At 47.2% G+C, this 15807-nt stretch overlaps 1 protein-coding gene across 1 annotated transcript in view; it reads left to right on the top strand.

Annotated features, from left to right (window-relative positions):
* Positions 1 to 15807, top strand: part of grinaa (glutamate receptor, ionotropic, N-methyl D-aspartate-associated protein 1a (glutamate binding)) — a gene marked incomplete at both ends in the record, with an annotated part of 47758 nt that overhangs the window by 15263 nt on the left and 16688 nt on the right. Inside the window, one exon of the mRNA XM_084327053.1 lies at positions 6657 to 6772. Within this exon, the coding sequence (XP_084183179.1) occupies positions 6657 to 6772 (116 nt within the window). The remainder of the gene's footprint in view (positions 1 to 6656; positions 6773 to 15807) is intronic.

Genomic DNA, 15807 nt, shown 5'->3' with positions numbered 1-15807 from the left:
AGTTGAAGGTAAAGAAAGAAGGACTCGCCGGGAAGATCATAAAATTCTTTTAAGTCCTGAAACGCTCGAAGGCCGTTCTTATCATAAATATCCCCCAGAGTATGAACTCCCCTCCTTTGCCATTGAGGAATATTAACCGGTTTGTGCCCAACAAGTAGTTGCTGGTTATAAAAAATTGGAGAGTCCAGGTGCCATGGGCATTTAACCGCACACGACTTCTGTACATTACGCCATGTTTGGATCACGTGAGTTATGATCGGTCCATATCTTAGTCGGCATTTTGAAATAGGGATAGTGGAGTATACTACATCCTGTAATCTTAGCGGTGAGACCGCCGCCACTTCTAAGGAGCGCCAAGATACAGCATCTACAGGGTCTAGCCAGCACACCAGAGGTCTCAGTGAAAAGGACCAGAAATAAAGCTTAAAATCAGGGATTGCGAGGCCCCCATCTTGTTTCCTACGTTGAGTGGTAGCTCTTTTGATTCTCGGGCGTTTGTTATTCCAGATAAACTTAGATATCATCGATTGTACCTTGCGCCAGTGGTCTATTGGAGGGGGCAGGGGGAGCATTGAGCTAACAAAATGTATCCTAGGCAGGACGTTCATTTTGATTATGGAAGCCCGGGCTTGTAAGGAGTTAGGAAGGGACGACCATCTATCTAGATCCTGGTGTATTTTATCATAAGTACCTGTGAAGTTGTATTTAGTAGTTTGACTTAGTGTGGGGAATATCTCTATGCCTAAGTATTTAAAATGTTCCACTATGGGGATATCAGCTGGTAGTCGCACCACCTTGGCCAGCTCATTAAGAGGTAGGCAGGCTGATTTGTTCCAGTTAATCTTAAAGCCTGACAATTTACCAAAGTCGTCGATTATTTCCAGTAATTTTGTGGCCGACTGGGAGGGGTCATTCATAAAAATCAGTAGGTCATCTGCATAGAGAGCAATTTTGTGTGGTGTATTATTGATCATTATGGGGACGATGTCCTCCGATTGCCTAATAAATTGGGCCAATGGTTCGAGGGAAAGCGCGGATAGTCCTGGGCTCAGAGGACAACCTCTAGAAGATCTGGAGACTGGAAAAAGTGTGGAACAGTTTTTGCCTGTCAGTATCATCGCCGACGGCGAGGCATACAGGACTTTAATCATATGAATAAAACTATCCAAGTCCCATAACCTCAAGTACCTTCCACAGGTATGACCATTCTAGTCTGTCAAATGCCTTCATGGCATCCAAGGACAGAACTGTGGCCGGAGCTGTATTGTCTTTACTGTTATCGATTACATGTAACAGCCTCCTAAGATTATCTGCAGCCAGGCGCCCCGGGATAAAACCAGTTTGATCACAGTGTACCAGTACCGTCATAAACTTTTGCAGGCGGCGGGCCAGTACCTTGGCAAACACTTTTAGATCGGCCCGAGAAGACTCAAGGGCCTATAGCTACCACAGTCATTGGGATCTCTATCCTTCTTGAGAAGTAAAGAAATCAATGCCATGTTGACATCTCTTGAGAACTCCCCTTGTTCGATAGCGCAATTGATCATATCGAGCATCAATGGACCCAATTGGTCCCAGAAAGCTAAATATACCTCGGGTGGAATCCCATCCCAGCCTGGTGCCTTACCCCTTTGCATTTCAGCAATCGTCTCCCTAAGTTCCATAAGAGTGATCGGTTTCCCCAGTTCCTTAGCCTCTTCCTCAGAAATGTGGGGTATCTCAAGCCCGCCAATGAACGATTCAAATTTAGAATTATCGAAATTAACCTCTGAGCTATATAACTGTGAGTAAAACTCCTTAAAAGTGTTGTTGATCTTTTTCGAATCAGTAGTGACTGTTCCCTGTCGCGTCTTGATCGAAGGAATATCCGAGAAATGATCATTCGAGCGTATTTTCATTGCCAGTAGATGGCTAGGCCTGGAACCGTGAAAGTAGTAATTTTGCCTTGTCCTATGTATCAAGAACTCAGATTGTTGTTTAAGTATGGAGTTTATTTCTTTCTTGACTATCTTGCGTTGTGTGTTTAGTCGTTCACTATAGTTAGCTTGCAAAGATGTGTATAGGTCCGCATATAATGTTTCCAGTCCTTCTAGTTTTTTTGACCGGGATTTACGCAAATTGGAGGCGAAAAGTGACATGACCCCTGATAAATCCCTTCAATGCGTTCCACAGGACCCTAGGGTCTTCGACTGTTCCGACGTTGATCTGCAAGAATTCAACTAGTTTACTCCTGAACTCAGTACAGAAATCATCGCTTTTTAATAAGGTTGAGTTAAAACGCCACCTGGGAGCTCTCGTGGAGAGCTTGCCAAAGGTTGCTATAAGGGAAATCCCCTTGTGGTCCGAGAGAGCTAGGGGAACCAATGAGACGTCGAAACTATCAAAAATATTAGGGGACGCGAACGCATAGTCTATTCGAGAGAAGGTTTTGTGTCTGGCTGACAGGTGAGAGTAATCCTTGAGGGTGGGATTGGATATGCGCCAGAGGTCTGCGAGCCCCGTGTCCTGGGCCCACATCCTGAGGGCCTTAGAGGACTGTTTTTGGTCACGTGTTTCAGAGGACCCGGACCTATCCATCTCCGCATCCCAGCACGCATTAAAATCGCCACCCACAATGAGAGCGTATCCAGTAAGTTCCAACATATTCCTTGTGATTGTTTTATAGAACGCTGAATCAAATGTGTTAGGGGCATAAAATGCGATTATTGCTATCTTCCTATGAGAAAACTCAACTTTTGCTATAGTAATCCTTCCCTCCGTGTCCGACCACACATCCAGGACTTTGATATCAAGGTTACGTCTTGTAACTATAACGACTCCTTTTGTCTTATTGTCGGCTGAGGATGAGGAGATAACATGATATTGTCGATTTGCTAGCCTTGATACATCACTCACCAATAAGTGCGTATCACTAAGAAGAGCAATGTCAATACTTCTTCTCTTCAATAACCAAAGGACACTGGTACGCTTGTGTGGGGTGTTAAGACCTCCTGCGTTCCAAATTAAAATATTCAATTTAGCCATGGTCGAATTTGTCTAAATGCGTAGAGAACATACCAGTGCAGCCAGGCTGAGGACAGAGGCGCTGATCCAGGTGGGCCCAGACGGTCAATCCCAAGAGTTTAGAGGAGGAACAATTACACACATATAGGACAACAGTACAGAAAACACAGAAAAATACCACCCCAGTTACAACCCCCCCTACTTCTACTCTATACACTAACCCACCCATCCTAATATTAACCTTCCTATACCCACTCTCCAATCCCCTCCCTATGCTCCATCCACTAAGGATGGTCATCTTCCTATCGTTTCCCACTGGAATCATGGATCCAATAAGACGCTCTTCACTCTGACCCCCTCTCTAGATAAAACCCTGATTAAACCCCCCACTAGTCCAAGAAACAAAAATAAAAATAAAGTTATTGGTCAAGGTGCAAGCATTTCACCGTCCCTCTGGTCAGGCACATAGGCTGGAATGACAAAATCCTATATAAGAATAGGAGTAAACCTTCATTAACTCGGAGGTAGTAATAAGCTATACCTGACACAACCTGTTATTATATATTATATATATATAACCAACATTCAATGACCGGAGCCTAAGGCTCAAATCCGGCCAAACCCAAAAAAGAAAAAAACCTAGAAACACAACAAAACAGATCAACCGAAGGTATTACTAGTGAAAACAAACGTGAGCATTGGCCCTAATATGAGCCAACTATAAGGGAAAAATGTGCTATTATTATATAATAACTCAACGCCATCCCTGTAACCAACTACTTCTGAATCTGCGTATCAACGTCGCAATGCTTCAGCACAAATAGATTAAAAAAATTAAAAAAATTAAAGCATACCAGAAGACAGTTAAGGCAGGACCCGATCACAGTTAAATTGTGCAAACAGATGTCATTTAAACAGCAACAATAAAAAAAAAATATATGTAAGCCTCCGGTTACCACAGTACGTTGCTCCTGTATGATCAGCTTTTAGCGTCCCACTACGGACAAATACAAATGGATATAAAAAAATAAAAGCATACAAGAAGTTAGTTAAGGCAGGACCCGATCACAGTTAAATTGTGCAAAACGATGTCACTTAAACAGCAACAACAACCAAAATATGTAAACATTAACGGATCTCGAATGTCCCGGTACGGGCGATAGACATAGCATGCTAGTTAGCCCGAGGCTAGCGCGTCTGCTAGTGATGAATCTAGCTAGCACGCTAGCATCTGTTATGTACATTGTCCAGCTAGCTCGCTAGCATTCATAGAGGCGACACACATGTACGACCACAAGGTCAGCATTAGCAAGTAACAGAAGTCATAGAGATGCCCCGCTAGTTTGGATGGGCAAGGACCAGTTAGCCTGTTTGGGCATGACATTATACATTTGTGATTAGTCCGCCATATCAATGTATTTAGGCCCACATCGCCACGTCACTCACCCGACACAGTTATCAAGCTACGGTCTCGGCTATCCCCCCGAGATATTCCTCCACTTTAGCCATCGACCAAAAAGATCGACGATCATCGCCCTTACACAGCACAGATAATCTCGCGGGGGAGAATAGCGTAGGCCTCAGGCCCAATTTCCATAGCCTGGCCATGACCACTCTGTACCCGCCTCTCTGTGCTTGAACCTCCGGCGTAAAGTCTTCGAAAATGGCCACTTTGTGATTGCCGAGACCGAGTTCACCCCTCCTGGCACGGGCCGACCACATGATGAGCTCCCTCTGTTGTAGCCTGTTTAGCTTAACAATGATGGGCCTCGGCTCCTTGTTCCCTCCAGGACTGGTCTTGCCCGCTCTGTAAGCCGACTCGCACATGGGTGGGCTGGGGAGGACATCCTCCCCCAGGATCTTTTGCAACAACTCCGGCATGGTCTCCGAGGGACGACCTCCCTCACTGCCCTCCGGGACACCAACGATCCTGATGTTGTAACGCCTCTCCCGGGACTGCATTTCAACAATTACCGACTGTAGTTTGGCAACGTCAGCCTGCCTAGCCAGCAGGGAGCTCTCCAGACACGCCACCCTCTCGCCCTGTTGTGAGGCCTCTGTCATTAGCGAGGCTAGTTCGTTAGCATTAGCCGTGGAGGCAGCGTGTAGCGACTCCATCTTCTCTCTCAACGGGTCGACCGCCAACCTAATTTCCTCCGTCACTGCCCGATGAAGGGTATCAAAAAATTCCGCCTGTGCTTTTCTTTGCGCTTCAGCGAAGCGTACTTCAAGGTCTGCATGGAGTTTGGTCATGAACGAGAGAACAGCTTCACTTATTTCAGTGATTCCGGGCGAAGGCGAGGATGGATTCGGTGACAGTCTGCCGGCTGGCGTACTCATGGCCCGGGTCTCCATTAACAACGCAAAAAGTTGAAAAAAGTCGACGAAAGTAGTTGACACTCGACGACCCAACAAGAAAACCAATAACAAATAAAAATAAAATAAAGACTAATGGGGTGAAAAGTGTATTTTAGCACGTTAGTAGGGAGCTCTCGTGAAACACGTCTTACTCCATGAATGCCTGGCTCCCCCCCCCAATGTATGTAACCTTTTAAGGAGATAATATCTTTATGGTTTAAATGTAGCATGTAGATATTATTTTAGAAAGTATTGAGTCTTTTATTAAAGGCTGGCCCCAATGCTCCCAGTGTTTAAGTCCCATCTTAAAACACATTTGTTCTCCCTAGCTTTTAAAATAATGTAGTCTGCTGCTGTTTTGTTTGTAGTTCTGTGTACTTTGTATTGTGTTTATGTGTTCTTTTTACTATATTATGGTTTTTACTGTCAACCATGTTGTTTTTAAATGTGCTATACAAATAAAGTCGGATTGGATTAAAGGAAATTAATATAAATATACTATTATTCTTTAGCTAGCTAGCCAGATAACGGCTAATTAATTTTCTAGCATACTTCTAGCAAGTATTAGCTACTATTTAGCTAGCTGGTTGTCTGAAAATACTTTTCTTTTAGCTAGCAGAAGTTCCCAGGTACCGGTATTGGCACAGGTATCAACATTTTGCATTTCAAACTATACCCTGCCCTAGTCACAACAAGACATAAATAGTAACTCATTATTGCCATTAAGATTTCATGCAGATTTCTCTACCATTCCAAGAAATAGCCTACCAGTATGTACATCAGCATAAGGAATGATTTGTATCAATAATAATCTAACATTAATTTAAATAATCAGTGTGACATTAGGCACATCACCGTGTTGACCGGCCTAGTCTACAGTGACACATTAGTTTTTCTTTGTGCCATTTAGTTGTGTCTTGGCAGCACTATGTGTGTCCATCCCATAATACACCACCACAAGGTTAGGTAGGCCTATATTATATGACCAAAACTCTCCAGCTGTGTTCCATGAAGCAATTTGAAGGATGGAATTCTCCCTATTTAGGTCACTGTGTTTTGATTTTCCACTTTCAAGACAGACGTATCATTTCCTAGATTAATAATCCTGCAAGCTGTACCATTTTTTCACAGTCTCATTAACCCAGCAGTCACTGGGTTGCACTCTTGGACGACTGGGTAATCAATAACAGGATCAACGCTTCGATCAGATAGCCTCTGTTGAAAGCAACACAGACTCGTCTGATAGTATTGCCCAACTAAAGTGGTTTGCTTTGACACTCGATGTTCTCCTCCAGCGCCCGTGGGCAGCCCTGGTTACCATGGCAATGGACCTCCATCCTACTATGACAACGAGGAGTTCACCAACTCCGGCTTTGAGGACAAGAACTTCCGACAGGCCTTCATCAGGAAGGTAGGTTTACAAGAACATCCGACAGGCCTTCATCAGGAAGGTAGGTTTACAAGAACATCCGACAGGCCTTCATCAGGAAGGTAGGTTTACAAGAACATCCGACAGGCCTTCATCAGGAAGGTAGGTTTACAAGAACATCCGACAGGCCTTCATCAGGAAGGTAGGTTTACAAGAACATCCGACAGGCCTTCATCAGGAAGGTAGGTTTACAAGAACATCCGACAGGCCTTCATCAGGAAGGTAGGTTTACGGGACTGAGGTTTCCCCTCATCTACAGTGACATCGGGTTAACATACACATATAAGCAATGATAAATACAGCATAGAATTCACATAGCGGCATATACAATCACAGCAAGTCAAGGGCAGACAAAAGCAAGGATAAAAAATCAATTAAAACCTGATCGACAATGATAGTTGGAGTTCACAATGAAATGCACATTTACCCTTTTCCGAGCAAACTCGGGGGACCTCAAGAACCAGCCAATCACTAGAACGGGTTCCATAGGTTCCAACATTCCATTCCAATAATGAATGATGTGATATAAGGAGGTAGCTGGCCAGTAAGGGTCTTAAAGATGAACAAATACCAGTGTTTGCTGCGCCTCTCCATCAGAAAGGGCCAACCAACCTTCTCATGACGGGACACCGTGGTGATATGTACATTTTAAAAAGTCTTACGAACTGGTGACGAAGAAAGAGGCTTAAAGCCACTGGAAACCCTAATCCACAATAGCTTTCCAACTTTGTAATTTAGGGTCTTATTATGTACATAATAGTAAGCATCTAAATAGTATTAGAAATACATTTCAATTCAAAATATTGTCATTTGAGTTTTTGTAAGCTTTCCCGGGTTTTGGGAATGGTTAACCGTTCATAAAGATCACTCCACCCTGTAGGAAAACAATGCACTGACGTTTTCTTTGCTTGTAGCTACAGTGGGTTAGATTGAGCTTTCAAAGTAGTCTGACGTGGTTTGAAAGCGACCATGTTATGCTAACTAGCAGACGGGGGTACACCACCCAACCCTGTATTATTATCACAGAGTTGAAAAGTAGCTCAAAGCTGTAGTATAACAAAGCTAACCGTTTCATGTAAGTGAATGGAAAATGCAAAAACGCATAGCTTCTTACTCTTACTTTATTGAAACGTTGGTGGATGCTTAATATGACGGTTTGATATGATGTATTTGACAATTTTTTATGCTCAGGGTATATAGCCTGGACACGCCTCAAACGGATGATAAACAAGGTAATTTGATAATTATGAGATTAATTCCTTTTTTAGAATGAAGAGTGTTGCGGCTCAAGTGGAACAGAGTGCAAAATAATGAGAGGGGTTTAAGAATGATATCGGTTATTGTGATTATAGGAAATATGGGAAGTGGCCGTAAATATGTCACAGTTAGACGTCTTAAGCTAATAATGCCATATTTCCCATTTGGTAAATGGTGAATGTGTTTTGACAGTCAGGGGCCCTTGTGGTCACAGCATGCAGAACTTTAATTGACGGAACTATTGTTGGTATGGAGACGGCGTAGTGCAGAAATTATTTAACTGTTGATGGATGAAAAAAACTAAAATCAGCTGCAGTCTACTTTTTGTAGGCAACAAACAAACTGGTCGACTGTCCTCTTTTTGGCAGAATGGGCCACAAATGAATGCAATATCCAGTGACTGATTGATTGAGTTAGTTTGTACTATGGATGCTTTGATACCGATACTGGTATTGGATATCAGTGCGATACCAGGTTAAAATAGGGTATTGTATCAGAGAATTTCCCCCGATACTAAAATCTGATACCAAATCTGATATAATATGCATTTTTAACACATAGAATCATGTTAGAACTCTAATGGAGAAACATTTATTATACATCAATAGTTTTTGTCCAATGAATGACCCCTAACTGACTGTACTGTTCAGTAAAACCGATAATCTGGGCACCCAAGTGGCGACCCATGTAACGCGCTGCGTCGCGAAGCGGCCGACCCGGGTTCGATTCCCGGACCCGGCGTCCTTTGCCGAATGTCTTTCCCCCGCTCTGTCTCCCGTTCCCCCTCTCTCTCTCTCTACCAGAGTGCCCGGTAGTACAAACAAATAAGAGTCTACCAAAAATAAAAACGATAATCTAAGACTGTTACAAAGGATCAGATTAAACCGAATATATATATTTATTGATTGATATATATTGCATAATATTTGTATATCGTTTGATATCCCTTGTATATTCCTTGTACATATACACGGAATATCCCTTTAGCCTAGTACAGACCATAATATTTCATTCTCCTATTGGACAGCGGTCCACAGGCGCCAAGGCCATGCCTCCAAAGTCAGGTTCAAAGTCACCGCCGGGGACATGCCTGGACATGAATGGTATTGCGCAAGGATATGAGACAGGAATAAAGCTGGTACTAGTTTATTCATCTAAGCGTATAAATACGGCGCAGGTGAATACAGAAGTATGTTACCCAATAAGTTGAAGCCTCACCCACGATACGACGTGCGGTGAAGTATGGCCTGTTTGGCCCCAAATAGAGCATTGAGACCGCGTGCGAATTAATAACTGAAGTGTCAGAGTTTGGCGCTATACCGTCGAGTGCGACATATTCTATTAAGTCAGTAATAGTCTAATTGTGTATAGTGTATCGTGCGGCTAAAGTTCTACAGTGACCAGCATCACCAACGTTTTCCTCGTATCAGCTAGAGTGCTTATCCAGGCTGGGCTGCTTTCATGGCGCTTTCACCCGAGGAGCCCTAGACGAGGACCGTGTGGACATGTACACTGGATTATCTACCCGACGACTGCATAGCCCTTTACGGCTGGATTATATTTGCTTTTGATCCTGTGATTAATGGAGCGGAGAATCGCAGACGCCCACACGTGTGTGGGATTTACCCTGTGAGGAGCCACGTCGAGTCTGCCCCTCAGAAGCCTGAGGCAGGCTAGCTTTCTTCCCTGTGGAGCTACAGGCTACGGAGAACAGCTGTATTCGTCTGTGGATCAAGATCTTATTGCACCGTCTCCCGTACTCGGAGTCTCCTTATCATCGTTGACCCAGACTCTATTACCGACAAATCCTCTACCCTTGCTGGCTTACAACCGGGGGGACCCTTCCAGTATCTCCCGCTATATTACTAGTGTACCATAGATATAATTCCCTAAGATTCAGGTTGTATAATTACCTCCTGCGTAACCAGAGAATGGACATTCGTTATTGATTTGCCTACGCACATTCCTTTGCCTTATAAGCGCATTCAAAGTGAAATAGAGAAGTATATTATGTACCTTTTGCTGCAATAAATACTTAATTACAACTTTGTGTGGAACCGATTTCATTGTGGGAAGTGTTCATCATTATATATATCATGTACTGTATGGCCAGTAATTAAAGTGCATAAGACGGTAGTGGTTTAATGATACCATACTTATCAATACAGTCAGGGAATTGTACCCCTCAGTTACAATTGGTCCTTCGAGCCGGAGGGTAACTAGTGTAATATTAATATAGTGGTATTAATATTGACATGGCCAATGATGAACACTCCACAAAACGGTTCTCCTAAAATAGATCGCCCGCAGCGTAGACGGCAGACACCTCAGTACTTAGAGGATTACGTTGCCAATATACTACCTAGCTTTCTACAGACGGTAAACGCGGAAAAAGTAGATAGTAAAATTATGTCCGACCCTATCGACCAGGCTACCCCGCCTATAGAGGCCCTAGTGGGTTCTAACGTAACTGACCAAGCTCACGGAGGGGACCAGGAGGGACCTGACATGACTTTACCCCCCGCCAAGACCGAAGAAGTAGTCCCCGGAGAGCTCCAGGATAAAGACAGCCCTCCAGGGATGGAACTCGACCCACTACAAGAAGAGGCGAGCACCCCGGAGATGGATCTCCTCGACTCGCCACAGGAGAACGGATCTCCAACGAGTACTACCAGGAGCGGATCACCTCAACCAGCGTCTTCCCCCAGCGAGGCGGACAAGATGCTGGCACAGGCCTTCCTCGCCAGCCTGGCAGCCTCAACAGAGCGCGATCGACTCCAAGCACAGACGCTTAGTGAGCGCGAACATTCTTCCATGGAAAGAGAACGCCTTCAAGCGCAGCAACGGAGCGACGAAGATCGTATACGTCTAGAGATTAGACGCCTTCAGACGGAAGAGAATATGGGAAGAGACCGGGCCGAAGCCCAGCGCGCCGCCGCCGAAGCCCAGCGCGCCGCTGCCAGTGCCCAAAGAGAAGCAGAGCGCGACCTCGCTCTCACCAAGCGCGAAGCCGAGCGCGACCGATTACAAGCGCAGATAATGGAGCAGCTGATCACCAGGGCAACACCCCCTCCCTCCGCACGGGGCTCCAGGGCCTATTCAAGACAAGGGTCAAGGGCACCCTCCCCTACCCGATCAAGCGACCCTGAGCCCGACCACCAGAGAGAGCCTATACCCCCCTCCGAACCCCTTCCCCGTCCGGTCCAAGTGAGACCCAGCTACAAGGAAGAAACGGTCTACACCACGGAGAGGCTAAATAGACGACTACAGGATCTAGATGACCTGCCAGAGGAAGAAGAAGAGGGAGAGGAGGAGAGTCAAGCCCAACAGCAGCACAGTACTCCACAGGACCAGGAGGTCCAGTACAGCCCAGGCTTGACCCCCGCGGCTCTGCGCTACAGACCCCCGACTCAATTCACGGGTGAGCTTGACGCACGACCAGCCCCGAGGAACAGCACCTGGATCCAGCAGGTACCAGCCCACCAAGAGGCGTAAGAGGAGACTCGCCTAGGAGGCCTCTCTTCCAACGCTCACCGATGTGCCAGCCATCCATGGCATCATACATTGGCACACCGACGTTCCCGGACTTCACACACGAGAACAGAGCACAGTACACAGAGCTACGAATGTGCTTAGAGACAATGATGTCCGATGTAGCTGATGAACCGTACAAATATGCTATCCTACTGAAGCACCTCAAGGTGCCCCGAGCGCACAATATAGCGCTGGCCTATGCCACCTCTACTACCCCATACACCGCGGCTCTAGCAGCACTCGACCAAAGATATGGACGCATATGGGACTACGTAATACAAGAGATAAGGCATATTGACCGCCTACCCCCAGCCACAGACAATCGCTCACTAGATGACCTGTCTATCAAAGTACAATCCCTGGTAGAGATGCTGGGGGCGCAAAGAGAAAAGGGTATGCACGAACTGTACGCAAACTCTAATGTCGAGAGGATTTTAGAGAAGCTTCCGCCCGCCCGACAAGAGCGCTTCAGGCGGCAAAGAGACCACCGTGATCCTAATGGTCCCGAGCCATCCCTCCTAGACCTAGCCGACTTCCTGGCGAGAGAAGTCAACAGCCTACGGTTGGATACGTTCATGCGGAGCACACCAAGCTCCAGAGAGGGACCTAGGAGAGCAAACGATGGCCGCAGATTGGTGACCGTCATGCACCAATCAGAATCAGTACCGAGCAGCAAGAACCACAGTACCCCCTCGATGAAAGAGAAGTGGAAGATGGTGTGCCCGTACTGCGAAAATGAACACTGGCTGTCACAATGTGACACGTTCAAGAAGATGACCGCCGACGAGGTGAGTCAATGGATAAAGGCCAACCGACGCTGTTACCGATGTGCGCGCAGTCACATGGCAGCCGATTGCCGCTTAAAGAAGAGGTGTAGTCGGTGTGACGGAGCCCACTTAGACGTCCTACACGACAGTAACAGAAGAAAGCCTGCACCCTCAAGCAGCACAAAGGCAAGTGTTATGTACATTGACCCCGCCAGCAGCGGGGGCGCCCGGGTGCTCTTAAAGGTGGTCCGCGTAACATTGAGTTACCAAGACAAGGTCATGGACACTTACGCCGTCCTTGACGACGGGTCAGAGAAGACCCTTCTCCTCGCGTCCGCTGCGGCCCAGCTGGGGCTGCGGGGGAGCGAAAACCAGATGACGATTCGGACAATAAGAAGAGATCTAAAGACGATAAAGGGCGAGAATGTCTCCTTCACTATCGCAGCAAGCGGGCAGCCAGAGAGACGGTATAGGATTACTAACGCTTTCACCAGCCAAGAAATAGGCCTGTCGCAGTACACCTACCCCATCGCCAAGCTGATGGATAAATATGTGCACCTGCGTCAACTACCTATACCGCTCATAGACGGTGCCACCCCGACCCTGCTGATAGGCTCCAACCATGCAGACCTCATCGTCCCGATGGACCGGGTCCACACAGGGCCCAGAGGCTGTCCTGCAGCAGTCGAGACCCGCCTAGGATGGACACTACAAGGCCCCCTCGCTAGGTCCCTTAACCGAACAGCAGCCACTAGCTGCCTCCACTCCAGAGTGACAGAAGAAGACACCACCCTCCTACAGCATGTCGAGAGGCTATGGACACTAGAGACAATGCCCTTTAAGAACGAAAAGAAAGACATTCGTTCCAAGGAAGACATTTACGCTATAGCCCTCCTCGAGCAGGGGACAAAGAGAGTCAAAGTCAACGGAGTGATGAGATACGCAACTCCACTCCTGAGGCGAGAGGGTATGCCTACCTTCCACGCCCCAAAAGAAGCGACGGAGCGGTATCTATTGAACACAGAGCGGCGCCTAGCCAGAGACCCCGCTCAAGAGACTGTGTACCGCGCTGAGATTAACAAGCTAATCACAGCGGGACACATAAAGAAAATTGACATTAAAGAGGCCGATCAGACGACCGAATCATGGTACGTGCCGCACCACAAAGTCCACCACAACGGCAAGGATCGTATTGTGTTCAACTGCAGCTACCAGATCGGATCACAAAATCTGAATAAAGAGCTCTTGCCCGGCCCAACACTAGGCCCCTCTCTACTAGGCGTGTTACTACGTTTCCGCCAAGACAAGGTGGCCATCAGCGGCGACATCAAAGGGATGTTCCTGCAGGTGAGACTAGTGGAGGAGGACAAGCCCCTGCTGCGGTTCCTATGGAGAGAGAGGATCGGGGACGAGCAACCAGCCATCTATCAATGGGAAGTCCTCCCTTTCGGAACCACATGCAGCCCATGCTGTGCTACGTTCGCACTGCAAAAACACGTCGCAGAGGACCCAGCAGCTGATGAAGAGGTCCGACAAAGTGTAGGAAATAGTTTCTACGTGGACAACTGTCTGCAAAGCGTCTCGACGCCAGAAGAAGCCGAGGCCCTTCTACTCAAGCTCCGCGCCTCCCTGATCAAAGGCGGCTTTGATCTCAGGCAGTGGGCCAGCAGCGACCCGCAAGTATTGCGCAGCCTCTCACCAGAGGACAAGGCAGCAAGCAGCGAGACCTGGATGGCGACCATCCCAGGAGAAGCCCAATAAATGACATTAGGACTAGTCTGGCGCTTCAAAACAGACTCGCTCCATTATAAACACACACCCCTGACCAAGGAGCAGGGAAGGTCGACTGCACTACCGACCACCAGACGGAGTGTATACAGAACACTCGCCAGACAATATGACCCGTTGGGATGTATTCTACCTTACACCACCAGGGCAAAGATGATTGTAAGAGCGTTATGGGACAAGGACCAGGGCTGGGACGACCCCATACCCGAGCACCTTGCATCCACATGGAGAGCGTGGGAGACAGAACTCAGCTCACTCCCAGGTGTCAACATACGCCGCAGCTACTTCCCACCCACAGTGAGGCCGGAGACGTGCCAGATGGACCTGCACGTCTTCAGCGACGCCTCCGAAGTAGCCTACGGTTCGGTGGCCTACTTGCGTGCCCGAGAGGAGGGAGGAGAAATACATACTGCCTTCATCCTGGCTCGCTCAAGAATAGCCCCACGCAAGCAACAATCTATCCCGCTGTATGTAAAGAAAGGAAGAGGAACCGAGAAGCGGTGGGGTATTGTATTCAAATGCATGACCACCCGAGCGATGCATATAGAACTCCTTCCAACCATAAGCACAGACTCATTCCTTATGGCCTTCCGAAGATTCACATCGCGGAAAGGCAAACCGTCTATATTATTGTCTGATCACGGGACAAACTTCAAAGGCGGAGAAAGAGAGCTGAGAGAGAGCTTCCAAGCTATGGGCCCAGAACTTAAGACCCACCTCGCTCCATCCCAGATTGACTTCCAGTTTAATCCCCCGAATGCACCTCACTTCGGTGGAACTTGGGAACGAGAAGTACGTTCAATAAAGACAGCCCTGTACGCCGTGCTTGGGGCCCAGACCGTGGCGGAAGAAGTCTTAATGACAGTCCTCACGGAGATCGAGGGAGTATTGAACTCAAAGCCCCTCGGTTACGTCTCAAGTGATGTAGCAGATGTCGACCCAGTCACCCCCAACACACTCTTGATGGGGCGGCTGGACCCCGCGCTACCACAGACAATGTACAGGCCTGAAGAAGCGAACGGCCGAAGAATGTGGAGGTACAGTCAAGTATTGGCTGACAAGTTTTGGAACAGCTTCCTACTCCACTATTTACCGTCTCTACAGACCCGCCAGAAATGGGTGAAAGAGAGAGACAATTTGACAGAAGGAACAGTCGTCATGATTATCGACCAGTCACTACCCCGAGCTATGTGGCCGGCTGGCCGCGTAAGCAAAGTGATCACCGGTGCCGACGGAAAGGTCCGAGCAGCCGAAGTGCTCGTCCAAGGGCGGATCTACACCCGACCCGTGGCGAGGCTAATAGAGTTGCCGAGGCTCCCCGAGACTATTGATGACGACCATGACCCATGACTTTGTGAACTGCCCTACCCCTCACAACAGACATTGAGTAGTGGACAGTGCGGTTAATCTGTCTCTGCTTAGCTAATTAGGTGGGACTAATTAGGAGGCGGCTGTTACAAAGGATCAGATTAAACCGAATATATATATTTATTGATTGATATATATTGCATAATATTTGTATATCGTTTGATATCCCTTGTATATTCCTTGTACATATACACGGAATATCCCTTTAGCCTAGTACAGACCATAATATTTCATTCTCCTATTGGACAGCGGTCCACAGGCGCCAAGGCCATGCCTCCAAAGTCAGGTTCAAAGTCACCGCCG

The sequence above is a fragment of the Notolepis coatsorum genome (genome assembly GCF_963971535.1).
Source record: "Notolepis coatsorum genome assembly, chromosome: 13".
Lineage (NCBI taxonomy): Eukaryota > Metazoa > Chordata > Actinopteri > Aulopiformes > Paralepididae > Notolepis > Notolepis coatsorum.
The sequence above is the reverse complement of the archived record's forward strand: the minus strand, read 5'-3'. Positions and strand labels throughout refer to the sequence as shown.